A 17,663-nucleotide genomic window follows, 5' to 3' on the forward strand; every position below is an offset into this window, starting at 1 on the left:
ATTCTGAAGTAGGTTAAAGGTTGACAGTCACTGTTAACATTCACAGTATGAATACTGTAGAAATTCTATTTATGTGCTTGCATATCTTAACTCAATATTAGGTATTATAGCACTAAGTTTTTGGTTATGTTTTTCCACTTTATGTCCACATGGGAAAACCTTTTAATGCTACAAATTAGAGCAAAGCTTATACAAAGAATCCAAAGTGAAATTCCTATTTTCTGCCATTAATTAGGGGGTAAGTATCATTTGAAATATTTTTCTAGTTTCTCTCCCAAATATGCACTGTAATGTTCTTTTCAATTAAAATTTTAAGTTCCTATTTGGCTCTGTTATTTTTTAGAACCAAAGCCCTTTTCCACATGTATCTGTTATATTCATTTACAGTGCATTAATAGATACAATTTTTTTTAAACCAGTTCCAGGGTACAGCATTCACTTTAATTTTTTTAAGTATAGTCACTTGTTTTGATACAAAATGATAGATTATATCATATCATGGTTGAGTGATAGAGTAAGTTGGCTGGGTGTTTGATGAAACTGCTCCATTGAGAGTTGCCTTGTAAGCCAAAATACAGTGATACACAGTGATACACTTGAACTAGTTTGAAGAAGTATAGGTCTGTACTTGTAGTTTAAGAATAAAAATGGGAGTTTTATTAGCTTCCTAATATATATATATCCAAAGTGTCAATTAGAAAATTATGAGATTTACCAAGTATGTTATCTGCCTAGCTATATACTTACCTATACACTTTAATAATTTTTATGCTAGGGTATATTTAATTAGCTTCTTAGCTTAGTGCCTGTTAATATCTGTAACTGTATTAATGATTTTGTTAATTTAGATAGAACACTCATATTTTCCTTATGGACTCCTTAGAGCAATCCTGAAGTAGGAAAAAAATGAATGAAAGCTGAGGTACCTTAATATTATGCAGCCTCTTAAGGCTCCTTCATGTTAAGTTACTTGCTAGTTAGGGGTAGAGCTGGGTCAAGATTTTAATTCTAGCATCTTGTTCAATGTTCCTGATGTCAAGATCATGAGCAGAAATTATCCATATGTTTTGTCTGGAGTTCATTTATTCGGCCCCTACTTTGTTTGCATCTGTGTTGGTTAATAATTGCCCCATTTCTGCACACTTGGTAAGAATGTATATTCTGCTATATGTATACGCTGCTGTTTGTGGAGTAGTTTATAAATGTCAGTTAGTTGAGGGTGGTTGATTGTGTTGTTCTCAGGGGTCTATATCTTTACTGATCTTGCTGTTTTTTCTGTCAATTAGAGAAAAGTACTGAAAAATCTATAATTTTACACTTGTCTATTTGTTCTTTGAGCTCATTTATTTATACTTCATGTATTTAAAAATTACTACGTGCATGTTGTATCTGTCTACTGAATTAATAGTTCCATTATTATGTCTCCCTTTATCACTGGTAATATTCCTGATACTAATATAGCAACTTCAGCTTTCTTATGATTAGTGTTTCCATCATATATTATTTTTTACCTTTTTATTCTTAACCTTTTTCATCTTTATATATTTAAATTGGTTTCTTGTAAACAGCATGTAGTTCTTGCTTTTTCATTGAGTTTGACAATATATGCCTTTTATTTGGAAGTTTAGATCATTGATTAATGTAATTATCAATATGGTATGGATTTAATTATCCATATGGTTTGGATTTAAACCAATACTTCTGTTATTATCCTATGTGATTTCTGTTCCTTTTTCACCTTGCATTCTGTTGGGTTGAAATCTTTTAAAATTTCATTTTATCTTGTTGGTTACTTTGCTATTTCTTAAAATTTGATACAATATACATCTTTATTTATTACAGATTCCTTCAAATATTTTATCACTTCACATGCAGTTTAAGACCTTGTCAACACAATACTTCTATTTACCCCTCCTGTCTTTTCTGCTATATGTGTTTATATATTTAATTTCTATATGTTATAAACTATACATTTTTATTACTTTAACTTCTGTGTTATAAGCTATACATTTTTATTACTTTATTTTCAAGTTTTTTTAATTCATACAATTTTAATGAGATTCTTGCTATTGCATACATTTTCAACTGATTTTTATGTTAAACCAGTGTCATGTAGCTGTCAAAACCATGTAGTCCAATGTAAGCTCAGCTTCTTAAAATTAGCCACTTCTGATTGTTTTCATAAGGTCTTTCTACACTACAAACTCATATCTGCATGAATTGTAAACATACCTGCCTCAGTGCAAACATTTCTCAGGTCCGCTCTGTTAAAGCTCTCTGAAAGCTTCACAAGTACTTCTAAATAACCTATTTTATCATGGTACCTTCATAGATTTTCAGTATATCTAATATTGCTTATAAATATATATATATATATTTAATTTACCTGGAGACAGCAAAACAGGATTCACTGTGCTTGTTTGTAGCCATGATCATTTTAACTCTATGCAGAGTATCATATCTATCCATTTGAGTAACTCCATTAAAGTCCTCTGAACCTATCAGGTTAAGTACTTTCAGAAAGCTAATACTCACAATGACATCTTTTTTATTCATAAAAATGATGCATGGCTGATAATCTCTGGCATACTGAAACAGTTCTCTGATCAAATGAGCACTTTCACCAACGTACTTGTCTATAGCAGAGCTAGATACATTTAGGAAATTGTAGTCCAGCTGGCTAATGGCTCTTGCTATTAGTGTTTTCCCTGTAACTGGCTGTTCGTACAACAGCCTTTTAGCCATACTACCATTACACTGGAATAACTCCAGGTTTGTAGGAGGTAGTTCTTTCACCTCTGTCAATTTGATAATCTGTTCTGATAACAGCCCAATCTCAGAAAAAAAAAAGTATTACCTGTGTCCTTATGAAACATGTGAATCTTGGCAAATGTGTATTCATATCCAAGGCAGCTTTTGTTCCTGGCTTCAGTTTACTTTTTTCAGGCTACAAGAACAACTCAAAACATATCTTGATCCATTTATAGCTTTAACAGTGAATTTTGGAATCAGTATCTTAAGTACTTTACCCACAATCTTTCTACATTTGGGTGACTCGAAGTCCTTCAGATCATTTTCAGACTTCTCATTACTGATTGGTGGTGGTGGTGGTGTAGTCACTAAGTTGTGTCTGACTCTTACGACCCCAAGGACTGTAGCCTGCCAGATGCCTCTGTCCATGGGATACTCCAGGCAAGAATATGGGAGTGGGTTGCCATTTCCTTCTCTAGGGGATCTTCCAGACCCAGGGATCAAACCCAGGTCTCCTGCACTGCAAGCAGATTCTTTCCCAAGTAAACTATGAGGGAAGCATACTAATTGGTAAGGTCTTTTCATTGTTTCCTTAACGGTTTAAGACAGCTATTGTCTTGTGTTCCAGCACTTTTCTGCGTGTGATAGTTTTGAAGTTTATTATCTCTGTGGTCTACCATGATGAGATGCCATCACTCATAAGGAATGCCAAGAATGGCAGGGCCAATGAGGTGGGGAACAAGGTGAGATGAAGAGCGGAGCAGCACTGGAAGGTGGGGGCCAGATGATCCTGCCCATTTCAATTTTGTACTCTCCCTCACATTCATCATCTATCAGTCTTATTCCTTTATTGTCGAATCAAGTTACCATGTGGTACATAACTGTGTCTGATTATCTTCCTTCATTACAAATAGCTTAGAAAAGAGAAGTGAAAGGCAAACAAGAAAGGGAAACATATACTCAACTGAATGCAGAGTTCCAGAGAATAGCATGGAGAGAGAAAGCCTTCTTAAATGAACAATGCAAGAAAACAGAGGAAAATAATAGACTGGGAAAGACTAGAGACCACTTCAAGAAAACTAGAGATACCAAGCGAATATTTCATACAAAGATACAATAAAGGACAGAAATGGCAAGGACCTAACAAAAGCAGAAGAGATTAAGAAGAGGTGGCAAGAATACACAAGAACTGTACAAAAAAAAAAAAAAAAAAGTCTTAGTGACCCAGATGATAGTGTGGTCACTCACCTAGAGCCAGATATCCTGCAGCGTGAAGTCAAGTGGGCCTTAAAAAAAAGCACTACAAACCAACCTAGTAGAGGTGATGGAATTTCAGCTGAGCTATTTCAAATCCTAAAAGATGATACTGTTATTTGGAAAACTCAGCAGTGGCCACAGGACTGGAAAAGGTTAGTTTTCATTCCAATCCCAAAGAAAGGCAATGGCAAAGAAAGTTCAAATTACCATACAGTTGTACTCGTTTCACATGCTAGCAAATTAATGGTCAAAATTCTTCAAGCTAGGCTTCAGCAGTATATGAACCAAGAACTTCCAGATGTACAAGCTGGATTTACAAAAGTGAGAGGAACCAGAGATCAAATTGCCAACATCTGTTGGATCATAGAAAAAGCAAGAGAATTCCAGAAAAAAACATCTAATTCAGCTTCATTGACTATGCTAAACCTTTTGACTGTGTGGATCACAACAAACTGGAAAATTCTTAAGAGATGGGAATACCAGACCACTTTACCTGTCTCCTAAGAAACCTGTATGCAGGTCAAGAAGCAAATCAGAATCAAGAAATGAAACAACGGACTAGTTCAAAGTTGGGAAAGGAGTACATCAAGGCAATATATCATCACACTTATTTAACTTATATGCACAGTTCATCATGTGAAATGCCAGGCTGGATGAATCATAAGCTGGAATCAAGGTTGCTGGGACAGAAAACAACCTCAGATATGCAGATACTACCACCCTAATGGCAGCAAGCAAAGAGGAACTAAAAAGCCTCTTGATGAAGTTGAAAGAGAAGAGTCAAAAAACTGGCTTTAAAACTCAACGTTCAACAAACTAAGGTCATGACATCCGGTCCCATCACTTCATAGCAAATAGATGGTGATAAAGTGGCAACAGTGGCAGATTTTACCTTCTCAGGCTCCAAAATCACTGTGGATGGTAATTGCAGCCATGAAATTAAAAGACACTTGCTCCTTGGAAGAAAAGCTATGACAAACTTAGAATATTAAAAAGCAGAAACATCACTTGGCCGACAAAGGTCTGAATAGTCAGAGCTATGGTTTTTCCAGTGGGCATGTACAGATATAAGAGTTGGACCATAAAGAAGGCTTGGCCCAAAGAATTTCTACTTTTGAATTGCGGTGTTGGAGAAGACTCTTGAGATTTCCTTGGACAGTAAGGTGATCAAACCAGTCAATCCAAAAGGAAATCAACCTTGAATATTCATTGGAAGCACTGATGCTAAAGCTCCAATACTTTAGCCACTTGATGCGAAGAGCAGACTCATTGGAAAAGACCCTGATGCTGGGAAAGACTGAAAGCAAAAGAGAAAGGGGTGGTAGAGGATGAGATTGTTAGATAGCATCACTGACTCTATGAACATGAGTTTGAGCAAACTCTGGAGATAGTGAAGGACAGGGAAGCCTGGTGTGTTGCAGTCCATGGGGTTGTAAAGAGTCAGACATGACTTAGCAAGTGAACATTATTTCTTGAAGTAAAAATAATGATGAATTCTCTTGTTTTCCTTACCCTACTGGACTGCTCTTTGTCTTTCCTCGCTCAGTCTTCATCCTCAATCTAACCTTTAAATGTTAAGATTGTCTCAGGTCCTGATTCTCTACTTGCTGTCTTTAACACTTCCTTAGTTAGCTTAACTATATCCATTATTTTAAATGACTACCTGTGTAACATTTCTAGGCTTTCCTTCTACTTCGATATCTATTAGGCATCTCAGATTTAACATCTCCAAAGTGGAATTCTGGTTTAAATTCCTTCCATCTAGTTGCTTTGTTCTTATCCTTTCCATCCAAACCACAATAGCATACCGACTTCTTTCCATTTCTGTCCCCATCTCTCTAGTCCAAGCTGCAACATACTTTGAGGGAATGAATGGTGGTTAAACCAGTTAGGCAGTGTTTCCAGCACTGGAGCCTGCAGGATGTTATCTTGGTACTACAGACCCAAGCAAAATACTTGTCTCCCCCAAGAGTTCTGGTAGATGAACATTCCCTGATATTTCCAACACCAGTTTTTATTATCCCAGGGAGAGTCACAGCCGTCCCTGCTTTCCCAGACCACTGTTGAACAACAGATCAGCAGGTAAGTCTGGCCTAGGCGCCTATGAGGTCACTGCTTTTGCCCTGCGTTCTGGTGAACATGAAACCTTGTGTTCACCCTCCTGGCAGCTCCTACACCTACCTGCTCCTTCCTATTCAGCTCACAGTCATATTGTGCCTTCCCAAGCTTTTTTTTTTTTTAAGTTCATTTACTTTCAACTTTCTCTCATCATCTAGCAAAAGGCATTATTATCACTTACATTGTTCTTTCTACAAAGACTTGTTTTCTACATTTTATCAAACTGTTGTGCACTTTTAGCATTTTTTTTTTTTATTGAGGGACAAAGTGACAGTCCAACTAATATGTTCAAATAATTTTCACTGGAAACTGAAATGATTTTGTCATCTTGCCATCTGAGAAATATAATCATGGATCACTGAAGAAAGCTTTGCTAGTTTATTGCTGCTTTATATGTATGCTACCAAAGCTGTGAAAGGCAGCATAGTGAAGCGATTATAAACTCAGGCAAACTCTTGGAGTCAGACTGCCTAAATTCAAACTCTAACATCCCTTATTTCTCCACTTTCTAAATTTATTGTATCTTGCTAAATGTCAGTGTATACATATTTAAAGCAAGAAAAATAATGGTATCTACCTCATAGAGTTGTGTGGATAAAATGAGATAACTATCTAAGAGGCTACTGGAAATGAAATGAAGTGTTAGTTGCTCAGTTGTGTCAGACTCTGCATCCTCACGGACTGTAGCGTGCTAGGCTCCTCCATCCATGGAATTCTCCAGGTAAGAATACTTGAGTGGGTAGCCATTTCCTTCTCCAGGGGATCTTCCCAATCCAGGGATTGAACCTGGGTCTCCTGCATTACAGGCAGATTCTTTACCATCTGAGCCACCAGGGAAGCCCTACCTGTACCCTAAATACAGTCTACAGATTTAATGTAATGCCATTCAAAATCCTCATGATTTTTTCCCCAGAAACAGAAAACCCATTCTAAACCTCATATGCAGTTTCAAGTGACACCAAATAGGCAAAACAATTTGTACAAAGAACAACAAAATTGGAAGTCTCACACTTCATGACTGCAAAACTTACAACAAAAGCTACAGTAACCAGAACAGTGTGATACTGGCATAAAGACAAACATATAAACTAATAGCATATAATAGAGAACTCAGAAATAAACTCTAATGTATACAGTCAAACATGTTTCAACAAAGGTATCCCAAAGTCATTCAGTAGAAGATACTCTTTTCAAGAAGTGGTGCTGGAAAGTAGAAATCTACATGCTAAAAATAAATAAATAGATGCAATAAATAAATAGATAGATAGATAGATAAGATACTATCTTTCAACATATAGAAAAATTATGGATCAAAGACCTAAATGTTAAAAGTATAAAACACTTATGAAGTTTTTTCCCAGTGTTTTTTTCTGACAATGGATTTGACAATGATTTCTGGAATATGACACTGAAAGTAAAAGTAGATAAACTGGAAAATATCAAAATTTTAAACTTTTGTGCATAAGAGGATACAATGAACAGAATAAAATGGCAATCCACAGAACGGGAATAATATCTAAAATTAAATATGTGATAAGGGGTTAATATCCAGAAAATAGAAAGAACTTTTATAACTAAAAAAATGAACCCAATCTTAAAATGGACAAAGGACTTAAATAGACATTTCTCCAAAGATAAACAAGTGACCAATAAAATTACATATTAAAAGATACTTAAGATCATGAGGTGGATAAAACTGGAGCCTATAAGTCAGGAAGAAAAACAATACCTTATATTAATTAATGCATATATATGAAATTTAGAAAGATGGTAATGATGACCTTATATGCAAGACAGCAGAAGAGACACAGATGTGAAGAACAGACTTTTGGACCCTGTGGGAGAAGGCAAGGGTAGGAAGATTTGAGAGAATAGCATTAAAACATGTATATTACCATATGTGAGATAGATGACCAGTCCAAGTTCAGTGCATGTAACAGCACTCAGCCAGTGCACTGGGACAACCCAGAGGGATGGGATGGGGAGGGAGGTGGGAGGGGGGTTGAGGACAGGGGGACAAACGTACACCCATGGCTGATTCATGCCAATGTATGGCAAAAACTACCAGAATATTGTAAAGTAACTGGCCTCCAATTAAGTCATTTAGAAAAGATCATTAATCATTAGTGAAATGCAAATGAAAACCACATTAAATAACATCACAACCATTACAATGGATATCATAGAATGTAAAAAGCTGTAGCATTTTTCAAAGATGAATGCTTTGACTTCTAGGTAAATTTCATAGAATAGATATGATCTTCATTTGGTGTTGTTAGTTTCTTTACTATTTCTGTGTAGATATTCTGTTTTTCAATATTTTATTTTTACTATTTATTTTGGCTGTTCAGTTCAGTCGCTCAGTCTTGCCCGACTCTTTGCAACCCCATGAACTGTAGCACACCAGGCTTCCCTGTCCACCACCAACTCCTGGAGCTTACTCAAACTCATGTCCATCAAACTGATGCCATCCAACCATCTCATCCTCTGTCATCCCCTTCTCTTCCCACCTTCAATCTTTCCCAGCATCAGGGTCTTTCCAATGAGTCAGTTCTTTGCATCATGTGGCCAAAGAATTGGAGTTTCAGCTTCAGCATCAGTCCTTCCAATGAATATTCAGGACTAATCTCCTTTAGGATGGACTGGTTGGATCTCCTTGCAGTCCAAGGGACTCTCAAGCGTCTTCTCCAACATCATACTTCAAAAGCATCAGTTCTTTGGTGCTCAGCTTTCTTTATAGTCCAACTCTCACATCCATACATGACTACTGGAAAAACCATAGCTTTGACTAGACAGACCTGTGTTGGCAAACTAATGTCTCTGCTTTTTAATATGCTGTCTAGGCCAGTCATAGCTTTTCCTCCAAGGAGCAAGCATCTTTTAATTTCATGGCTGTAGTCACCATCTGCAGTGATTCTGGAACCTAAGAAAATAATGTCACTGTTTCCCCATCTATTTCCCATGAAGTGATGGGACCAGATGCCATGATCTTAGTTTTCTGAATGTTGTTTTTTTTAAAATTTTGGCTGTACCGGGTCTTAGTTGCAGCACGTGGGATCTTTGGTCTCTGTTGGGACATGCAGAATCTTTTAGTTGTGGCCTATAGGATCTTTCGCTGTGACCTGAGAACTCATTTGCAGCCTGTGGGATCTAGTTTCCTGACTATGGAGCACCCTAGGTCCCCTGCATTGGGAGCAGAGAGTCTTAGCCACTGGAGCACCAGGGGAGTCCCTATTCTGCCTTTAATATACAGTAATATGCCATGGTTTTAATATCTTTATTATCTCCTTTTATGATCAAGAAGAAAAACTGCTAATACACTGCATATCATTAAGATACCCTAAGTTTTTTGAGACAATTATATCTTAACTGATTTATTGTGAAATGTAAAATCAAAGACAACAAAATGGTTCTGATGGAGGTGCTCCATTGAAGAAGCTTCGATTTTTCCATCTATGAAGGAAAACTAAATTCTAGAGAGATTAAAATTAGGTGACTTTACCAACTAATTTTTCTTAGTTCAGATAAACTATTTAGTATATTTTGGAGAAGAACATGGCAACCCACTCCAGTACTCCTGCCTAGAGAATTCCATGGACAGAGGAGACTGGTGGGCTGCTGTCCATGGGGTTGCACAGAGTTGGACACGACTGAAGCAACTTAGCATGAATGCATGCATGCTTAAAGATCCAATACACTCAGTGTTCTCACACTGACATATCTTCCCTTTCTTACTGAAGGCATTTCTCAGGTAGTACTGGTTTGGCCCATGTCTACATGAGTACACTTAAGAGCAGTGTTTCTCAACATTCTTTGCATTATCCCCAATATCTACAAAAAACTTTTTAGTCATTTTCTCCTAGTCTCTTCCACCATGAGAATTTTATATTACTGCCTATCTACTTATGTACTGTATTTCTGTGCTTTATACATTAAAAAGTAAGGGGTTTTTGGTCACTGTTCACCCCTGAGAGTTGCTATCAATTTTGGTGAAAAAGCATGCTCTAAAAAGAAGTTTATATATGAAATTCCAACTCTCATATTAGGCCCAGGCCCAAGATATTCTTTCTATGGATCCTTTATACTTGGGGCCACACCAAACTAGATTCCCTAAAACCATCATGATTAGGGCTGGTATCTGAAAGTTGCAGCAGAACTGAAAGTTTAAATCTCTTCGTTTTGTCTGTATGTTTATTTAACAGGGAATTATAAGCTGAAATACCATCAGGATTGACCCTCACATAAGATTACTCAGAACTCTTTTGTCTATATCCATAACTGCATATCTACTCTTTATTCTCAACACATGAAAGGGATTTAGGATTTTATCAAGAGGTGATGTCTTCATTACTGCAACCATTAATTTGAATTATCTGATGCAAATTTAAAGTCACAGGGAGCCTGCATGTGTCAGTATTGGTGAGTGTATATGTAGGAAGGTCTGATAGGGTATACAATATGGATATGATCTTTTGTTTTTTAAATTTAGAAAAGAAAAATGACTCTACTAAGAATCTGAAAATTAAGTGCCCACGTTGGAGCAGCTGTAAAAAAATGGCCTAGGTAACTGCTAGAGCCATAATACTTTGGCATTTGACTGAGCTACTCATCCTCTAACCTTTGTCAACTAGAAATTGGCATTTGCCATCTACTTCTACAAAGACTAAATCATGTGCTGCTGCAGCTGCTTATTTTCAACACTCCGTAAAGGAGTTTAGGATGGAGAGCAGAAATGAGGCACACTGTGTGAGGGGAAAACTGGCAGGACAGGTCTTCAGTTAGATATTTTTGGGAGCAGATTTTATGAGCCCAATTCTTGAATCTCCTATCTAGGAAAGCACTAAAATCCTTCATGATGTCAACTGCTCATGACTAGCAGAAACTTTCTAAAAAAAAAAAAAAATGTGCTTGATCTGCATGTATCCCCCTTCACCAAAATCACATATATACTGACCTTCTTCCCCCCTGCCTCTGTGGAACAATTTCTTAGAGCTGTCTGAGATGCTGTTTCCTGGGTCCTCATTTTGCCCCAAACAAAATTTAACTCATAACTCTCACATTGTGCAGTTTTTTTTTAAAGTCAACACCTTCTACATTTATTATAGTAATCCTAAAATAAGAGAAATTCAAGATGTTACAAAAAATTCCCATTAAATGCAAGTTTGAGATCTGACAGAATCTATAAATCTCCTTTCTCCCTTACCACATATGTTGCTCCTTAGGTCTCAGATTTCCAAATCATTATTAGGAAAAAGATTGTCCTCTACAGTAATCTCAGTTTTTGGAGTTTTATTCCTCTTTTATAGTAATTTGGAAAGTAAATGGGGCCACCTTAAGGAATTATAATGATATACTCAGGGTTTACAATTCAACGTTTCTCAAAGTCCTTCAATAAAAAGGTAAGATTTTGTTTCAATTTTTTAAATCACCAATACCCTTACTATATTATCAAGAATTCCTATTCAGTAAGTTACATTATAATGTTACAAAACTAATAACAGAAAGGAAAAGAAGTGGTACCAGGGGATTCATGCTGTACTCAAACTTACTGATAGAAACAAGTATTTAAAACATTTTTTAAAGAAGGAAAGAAAGAAAACAATATTCTGGCAGAATTTGTGGGAAATAGTGACTATTTTTTAAAAAAAATGCTTTGTGAACAGTAGACAATAATTTCTACCATTCAACAGGAACTACATTAGATTTTTCATTTAGATCTGGGCTACCTGCAGCTTGCAGTCAAGGGCTTAGCTACCTGGGTTATGAAGATTAAAAGTATTTTAATCAGTATTGTTGGAGAATTCAGTTACTTGTTCTTAAGAATCAAGATTCTGCAAACAACTTTCTTTTCCTTCTTCTTCAACCAAAATTAATCCAACAACTTAAATGTTACTAAGGAAATAAAATAAATTATGTTCTCATATACTTAAAATTTGGGATAGTTATAAAGGTTTACAGCAATCTTCAACAAATTATGCAGAAGAATAAAGTATCGTGTGTATTTCAAGTTGTTGAAGTTGAAAAAATTTCAAGTATTTTAATAATTGTTAAGTTTATGTGTTTAGGTTTGTATTTCTCATTTTATTTCTATTTTCTATAGTGTCTATGATTTTTTTGCTAATGTTTTTAGTTTCAGTTAATAAAGTCCAACTCACAAGCTTATATTCAATACTACTAGAAAACTCATGCTTTGAGATTCATATTTTTCCAAGAGTTTGAAATACTCAAACTTTTTCATTAAAAATACTACCTACTTAATTATCTCGTTGTGTGTGGGAAGCACCCAAACATTTTCAACTATGTTCTTGAAAGGATAACTGATAAAACTTTCTGTTGCATACTTTCATTTGTGTCTTCAGTATACTTGAATCTGATAATGTCTTATCATCTGCAACTAATAAGTTCCTATCCAGCTGCCTCTACAATGTCTTGCTATGTGCCTTTTCCTTACCACTTCGCACCATTTATTAATGCTATTTACCTGTAGTCAGACCTAAAAGCTATGCTACTTTCCGTTCACATTGCTCAGAGGTGACATGCTTGACCTCAATAAATAGCATCTATTAAGAGTTCTTCCCGGCACAGTTATTAAAAACATAATTGTTCACAAAATCTAATGCTATGGATAACTGGAACAGGGACTCCTAGAACTCTTTTAATGATTTCATAAATCTATTACAGTTCAAACTAAGATGTTAAGCAATTTGCTATGCAAAGAAAGGCATTATAATAGAATATGCTCATTAAAAACTTTAAGAAACATTAATATTGATTGATGTTTCATTTAGAGATAAGGCTTTTCCTTATAAATTTGTAAGACTGGAAAAGAAAAATATTTAGGCCCTGTACTATGCAATAACATCTGGCACAAACACAACAGAAATTATTAACATTTTAACCTAAGATGAACATACTGTAATGAAGTGAAACAAAATTGGTAATTTAGAAAATATTTTAATATTTAGGTATGTAATATGACGCTGAAGAAGCTGAAGTTGAATGGTTCTAGGAAGACCTATAAGACCTTTTAGATCTAACACCCAAAAAAGATGTCCTTTTCATTATAGGGGACTGGAATGCAAAAGTAGGAAGTCAAGAAACATCTGGCTGCTGCTGCTAAGTTGCTTCAGTCGTGTCCGACTCTGTGTGACCCCACAGATGGCAGCCCACCAGGCTCCCCAGTCCCTAGGTTTCTCCAGGCAAGAACACTGGAGTGGGTTGCCATTTCCTTCTCCAATGCATGAAAGTGAAAAGTGAGAGTAAAGTCACTCAGTCATGTCTGACTCTTAGCAGCCCCATGGACTGCAGCCTCCCAGGCTCCTCCATTCCATGGGATTTTCCAGGCAAGAGTACTAGAGTGGGGTGCCATTGCCTTCTCTGAGAAACATCTGGAGTAAAAGGCAAATTTGGCCTTGGAGCACAGAATGAAGCAAAGGCTAATAGAGTTTTGCCAAGAGAATGCACTTGTCATAGCAAACACCCTATTCCAACAACACAAGAGAAGACTCTACACATGGACATCACCAGATGGCCAACACTGAAATCAGATTGATTATATTCTTTTTTTTTTTTTTAATATTGTATTGGTTTTGCCATACATCAGCATGAATCTGCCACAGGTGTACACATTTTCCCAATCCTGAACCCCCCTCCTACCTCTCTCCCCATACCATCCCTCTGGGTCATCCCAGTGCACGAGCCCCAAGCATCCTGTATCCTGCATCGAAGCTAGACTGTCCATCAGCAGATGAATGGATAAGAAAGCTGTGGTACATATACACAATGGAGTATTACTCAGATTGATTATATTCTATGCAGCCAAAGATGGAGAAGCTCTATACAGTCAGCAAAAACAAGACTGGGAGCTGACTGTGGCTCAGATCATGAATTCCTTATTGCCAAATTCAGACTTAAATTGAAGAAAGTAGGGAAAACCACTAGACCATTCAGGTATTACCTAAATAAAATCCCTTATGATTATACAGTGGAAGTGAGAAACAGATTTAAGGGACTAGATCTGATAGACAGAGTGCCTGATGAACTATGGAATGAGGTTCGTGACATTGTACAGGAGACTGGGATCAAGACCATCCCCAAGAAAAACAAATGCAAAAAAGCGAAATGGCTGTCTGAGGAGGCCTTACAAATAGCTGTGAAAAGAAGAGAGAAAAACAAAGGAGAAAAGGAAAGATATAAGCATCTGAATGCAGAGTTCCAAAGAATAGCAAGGAGAGATAAGAAAGCCTTCCTCAATCCAAAGAAATAGAGAAAAACAATAGAATGGGAAAGACTAGAGATCTCTTCAAGAAAATTAGAGATAGCAAGGGAAATTTTCATGCAAAGATGGGCTCAATAAAGGACAGAAACGGTATGGACCTAATAGAAGCAGACAATATTAAGAAGAGGTGGCAAGAATACACAGAAGAACTGTACCAAAAAGATCTTCATGACCCAGATAATCATGATGGTGTGATCACTCACTTCTGAATTATTTATTACATCAGTATTTCAATTTTGTAGGAACATGCTAAAGGCACAACGATGAAAATAATACAGTCTCAATCTGACCACATCATGCCACCCCAAAAATGAGTCCCCATGTATAAAACTGCAGTATCTTCTAATGTCCATAACAAAATTGTTTAAATAAAATTGAAATATCAAGTTATGGTTGTGAGAAAAATTTCACTTGATTTTAAAGCAGAAGTCTTGGGTTATAAAAAAAAGCACTCTTCCATAGCAAATTATAGTGCTACCAGAAGCATATATAAATAACATGAAAAAGTGACTGTTTCCCAAAGTAGGTAGCCATGGATATAGGGAATTATTTATATAAAGATTGTATAACTAAAAATACTGGAATATTTACAGAATCGCAGATTTTAAAGAAAATCTTTATCCTCATTTCTGAAGAATATTAATTTGAAGAAGCTGTCTGGCATTAACTCAGACAATACTTACTTACCTGTGTCTTATGCATAATCAACTGAACAGCGGCAAGTTTACTTTCCTTTTATGTAAGGTCTGAATCAAAATTTAAAACATCATAAACACTCAATGAACAATAATTCTCTTGAAAACTTAGAATTTTACAATAAAGCAGTCATTCCATCTAAAAACTTTAGATATATGGAATTTTCTCCTAAAAACTTTAGATATATGGAATTTTCTCCTAAAACTAAAAACTGAAGCATTAAAAGAAAAATTATTTTAAAAGAAATCTAGTTAACATCCTTATTTTTATAAACAAAATGTTATTGACCTTTAAGAATCTACTTCAGGTACCTAAGTTTTAGTACAATAATCTGAAATCAAACATATATGATATGCTATTTTTGACTCAAAAAGTAGCAGAACGGAAGATCTCTTAAGTGCATTAACATTACATATACAGATCCTGGAGGAGTCTTTTTACAAATTAAATAAAAATTATAGTCAATTTTCATCAAAATATTTACTAGAAATCTTTTAAAATCTAATATATTATAATTTTAGAAGATTTGTGTGTTTGGTAACTACATTTGGTAAAATGTTTTAAAGGAAGTGAAGGTCACTCAGTCGTGTCTGACTCTTTGCAACCCCATTGTTACTGTCCATGGAATTCTCCAGGCCAGAATACTGAAGTGGGTAGCCTTTCCCTTCTCCAGGGGATCTTCCCAACCCAGGGATCGAACTGGTGTCTTCTGCATTGCAGGCAGATTTTTTACCAACTGAGCTATGAAGGAAGCCCAAATACTTTATAAAGATAACATAAAAAGCATTTCTTCCCTTTCCTTCCAACAAAAAAACTCAAACTTTATGTGTGAGGCATTATTTTTCCTTATATAATATGCATTTAAAAACCACCTCCAAAAGTTAGAAAGATAACCTAAAGTCTGTAAGTTAAAAAAAAAAAAAAGCAGCATATAGCATTGAAAATGAACTATTTTCTTTCTAACCAAAATTCCAAGTATTTTAAACTTTGTATAAATAACACACACACAAAAAAAAAACCCACCATATTTTAGGTATGATGTCTAAAATGGAGTAGCACTAAAATGACAATAATAATAAACAACCCTTTATACTTAATTGAAAACACTCATTTTTCTTCAAGATATACATTAAGAATTTTATACTGGCATTTTTGAATAAAATTAATAAGCATTTTAAAAAATCAATTTAATTTCTCCCTTGTATATAAGAATCTAACAACAACAAAAAAGATCTCTTTTATGACTACAATAGATTTCTGAAATCCCTAAAATATACATTCTTAAGAAAAAAATTCCTAACCCACTGTGCATCTTAGCAGGCTTATATATATGAAAAACAAAATCCATATTACAGCTTACACTTAAATTTAACGCATGACCATAGGTCCCAGGGATCTTATGGGCAACCAACAGCTCAAGGGATGACAATATTCCTGGCATTTGTAATCTCAAAATTTTAAAAGAAAACTGTTCACGGTGGTCTTAGAAAAAATCTGGAGATAGTTCTCTATTTAAAATACATAGGTGCCACAAACAGATACAAGGGAGACAAATAAGAAAATATATTGTGTTAATCTTTGTAAACTTGTTCCATTTCAAAACGTATTCTAGAGGGTCAGGAAAATTCCCTATACAAATAAAACTAAACATTTGTTCCCTTTGCTTTGAAAAATATTTACAGTACACAGAACAACAAGCTAAAGTACACACCTGCTTATATTGCTGGCCAGTGACATAGATGCGCAAGGACAAAAAGGTGCATATTCAATTATCTGAGTATCTTAATTTGTCTATAGAGTGAAGTTATCATAGATCAACTATGGAAAAATTATAAAACATTATTTATGAATACCAGCCCTTGTGTAAAACATCACACAAGATGCCAAGGTGTCATACATTCACTATGGTAAAAACTGTACATACATATTCTGTATATATTTAAAATTTACAATTTTTTAATCTCTCATAATTCTTAGTTGAAAAATGTCTAATTTTCTTTTTTGCCAAAGAAAAGTGATGTTAACTGACTGATCAGGTTCCCGAAATATTTTACAAAACTCTTTGCTAAGGACTTTTCATCAATGTGTTTGGATGGTATCCTCATGAAGAAAAATTCACTAAACTTCCAAAGTTTTAAGCAGGTATTTCCACACTTTTGCTGGCTAGTATTGTGATATACATCATAATGCTATACGTAACAACAGTCCACAGCAATGGGAAATACAAAACTTTGTTCTGCAAGTCTATTCTGGTCTCAGGGTGAGGTTCATTTCTTTCATCCAGTCATGTTGTCCCTTATTTGATCAACTCGAACTGCTAGGTCTCTGAAAGAGGGGCGCTGGCTTACATTATTGTTCCAGCATTCTGTCATAATCACATAAATCTGTAAAAGGGAAAATAAACCAAAATTACAATGAACACAAAGCGCCATTTTTTAATTGGTGAAGACATGAACTCGGAACTCCCACTTAATTTTTTCATAAAGGCATATGTCATGGTTATACCTACATCCACAGTCATGTTTATGCTATTTATCTAAAAGTTCAGTGAACTGCATAAACT

At 35.5% G+C, this 17,663-nt stretch overlaps 1 protein-coding gene and 1 pseudogene across 2 annotated transcripts in view; both read right to left on the reverse strand.

The window, feature by feature from the left end:
* Window positions 1–1,346: 1,346 nt before the first annotated feature.
* LOC120860198 lies at window positions 1,347–5,842 on the reverse strand (annotated as a pseudogene).
* An 8,752-nt stretch (window positions 5,843–14,594) lies between these two features.
* The window catches only part of LOC120860228 (tyrosine-protein kinase JAK2-like), a 119,062-nt gene continuing 115,993 nt past the window's right edge, over window positions 14,595–17,663 (reverse strand). For both annotated transcript variants that reach the window (XM_040236013.1, XM_040236012.1), the window contains exon 25: window positions 14,595–17,484. In XM_040236013.1, coding sequence (XP_040091947.1) covers window positions 17,377–17,484 — 108 coding nt within the window. In that variant the 3' untranslated portion in view covers window positions 14,595–17,376. The remainder of the gene's footprint in view (window positions 17,485–17,663) is intronic.

This window comes from Oryx dammah, unplaced genomic scaffold (assembly GCF_014754425.2).
Source record: "Oryx dammah isolate SB20612 unplaced genomic scaffold, SCBI_Odam_1.1 HiC_scaffold_11050, whole genome shotgun sequence".
NCBI lineage: Eukaryota > Metazoa > Chordata > Mammalia > Artiodactyla > Bovidae > Oryx > Oryx dammah.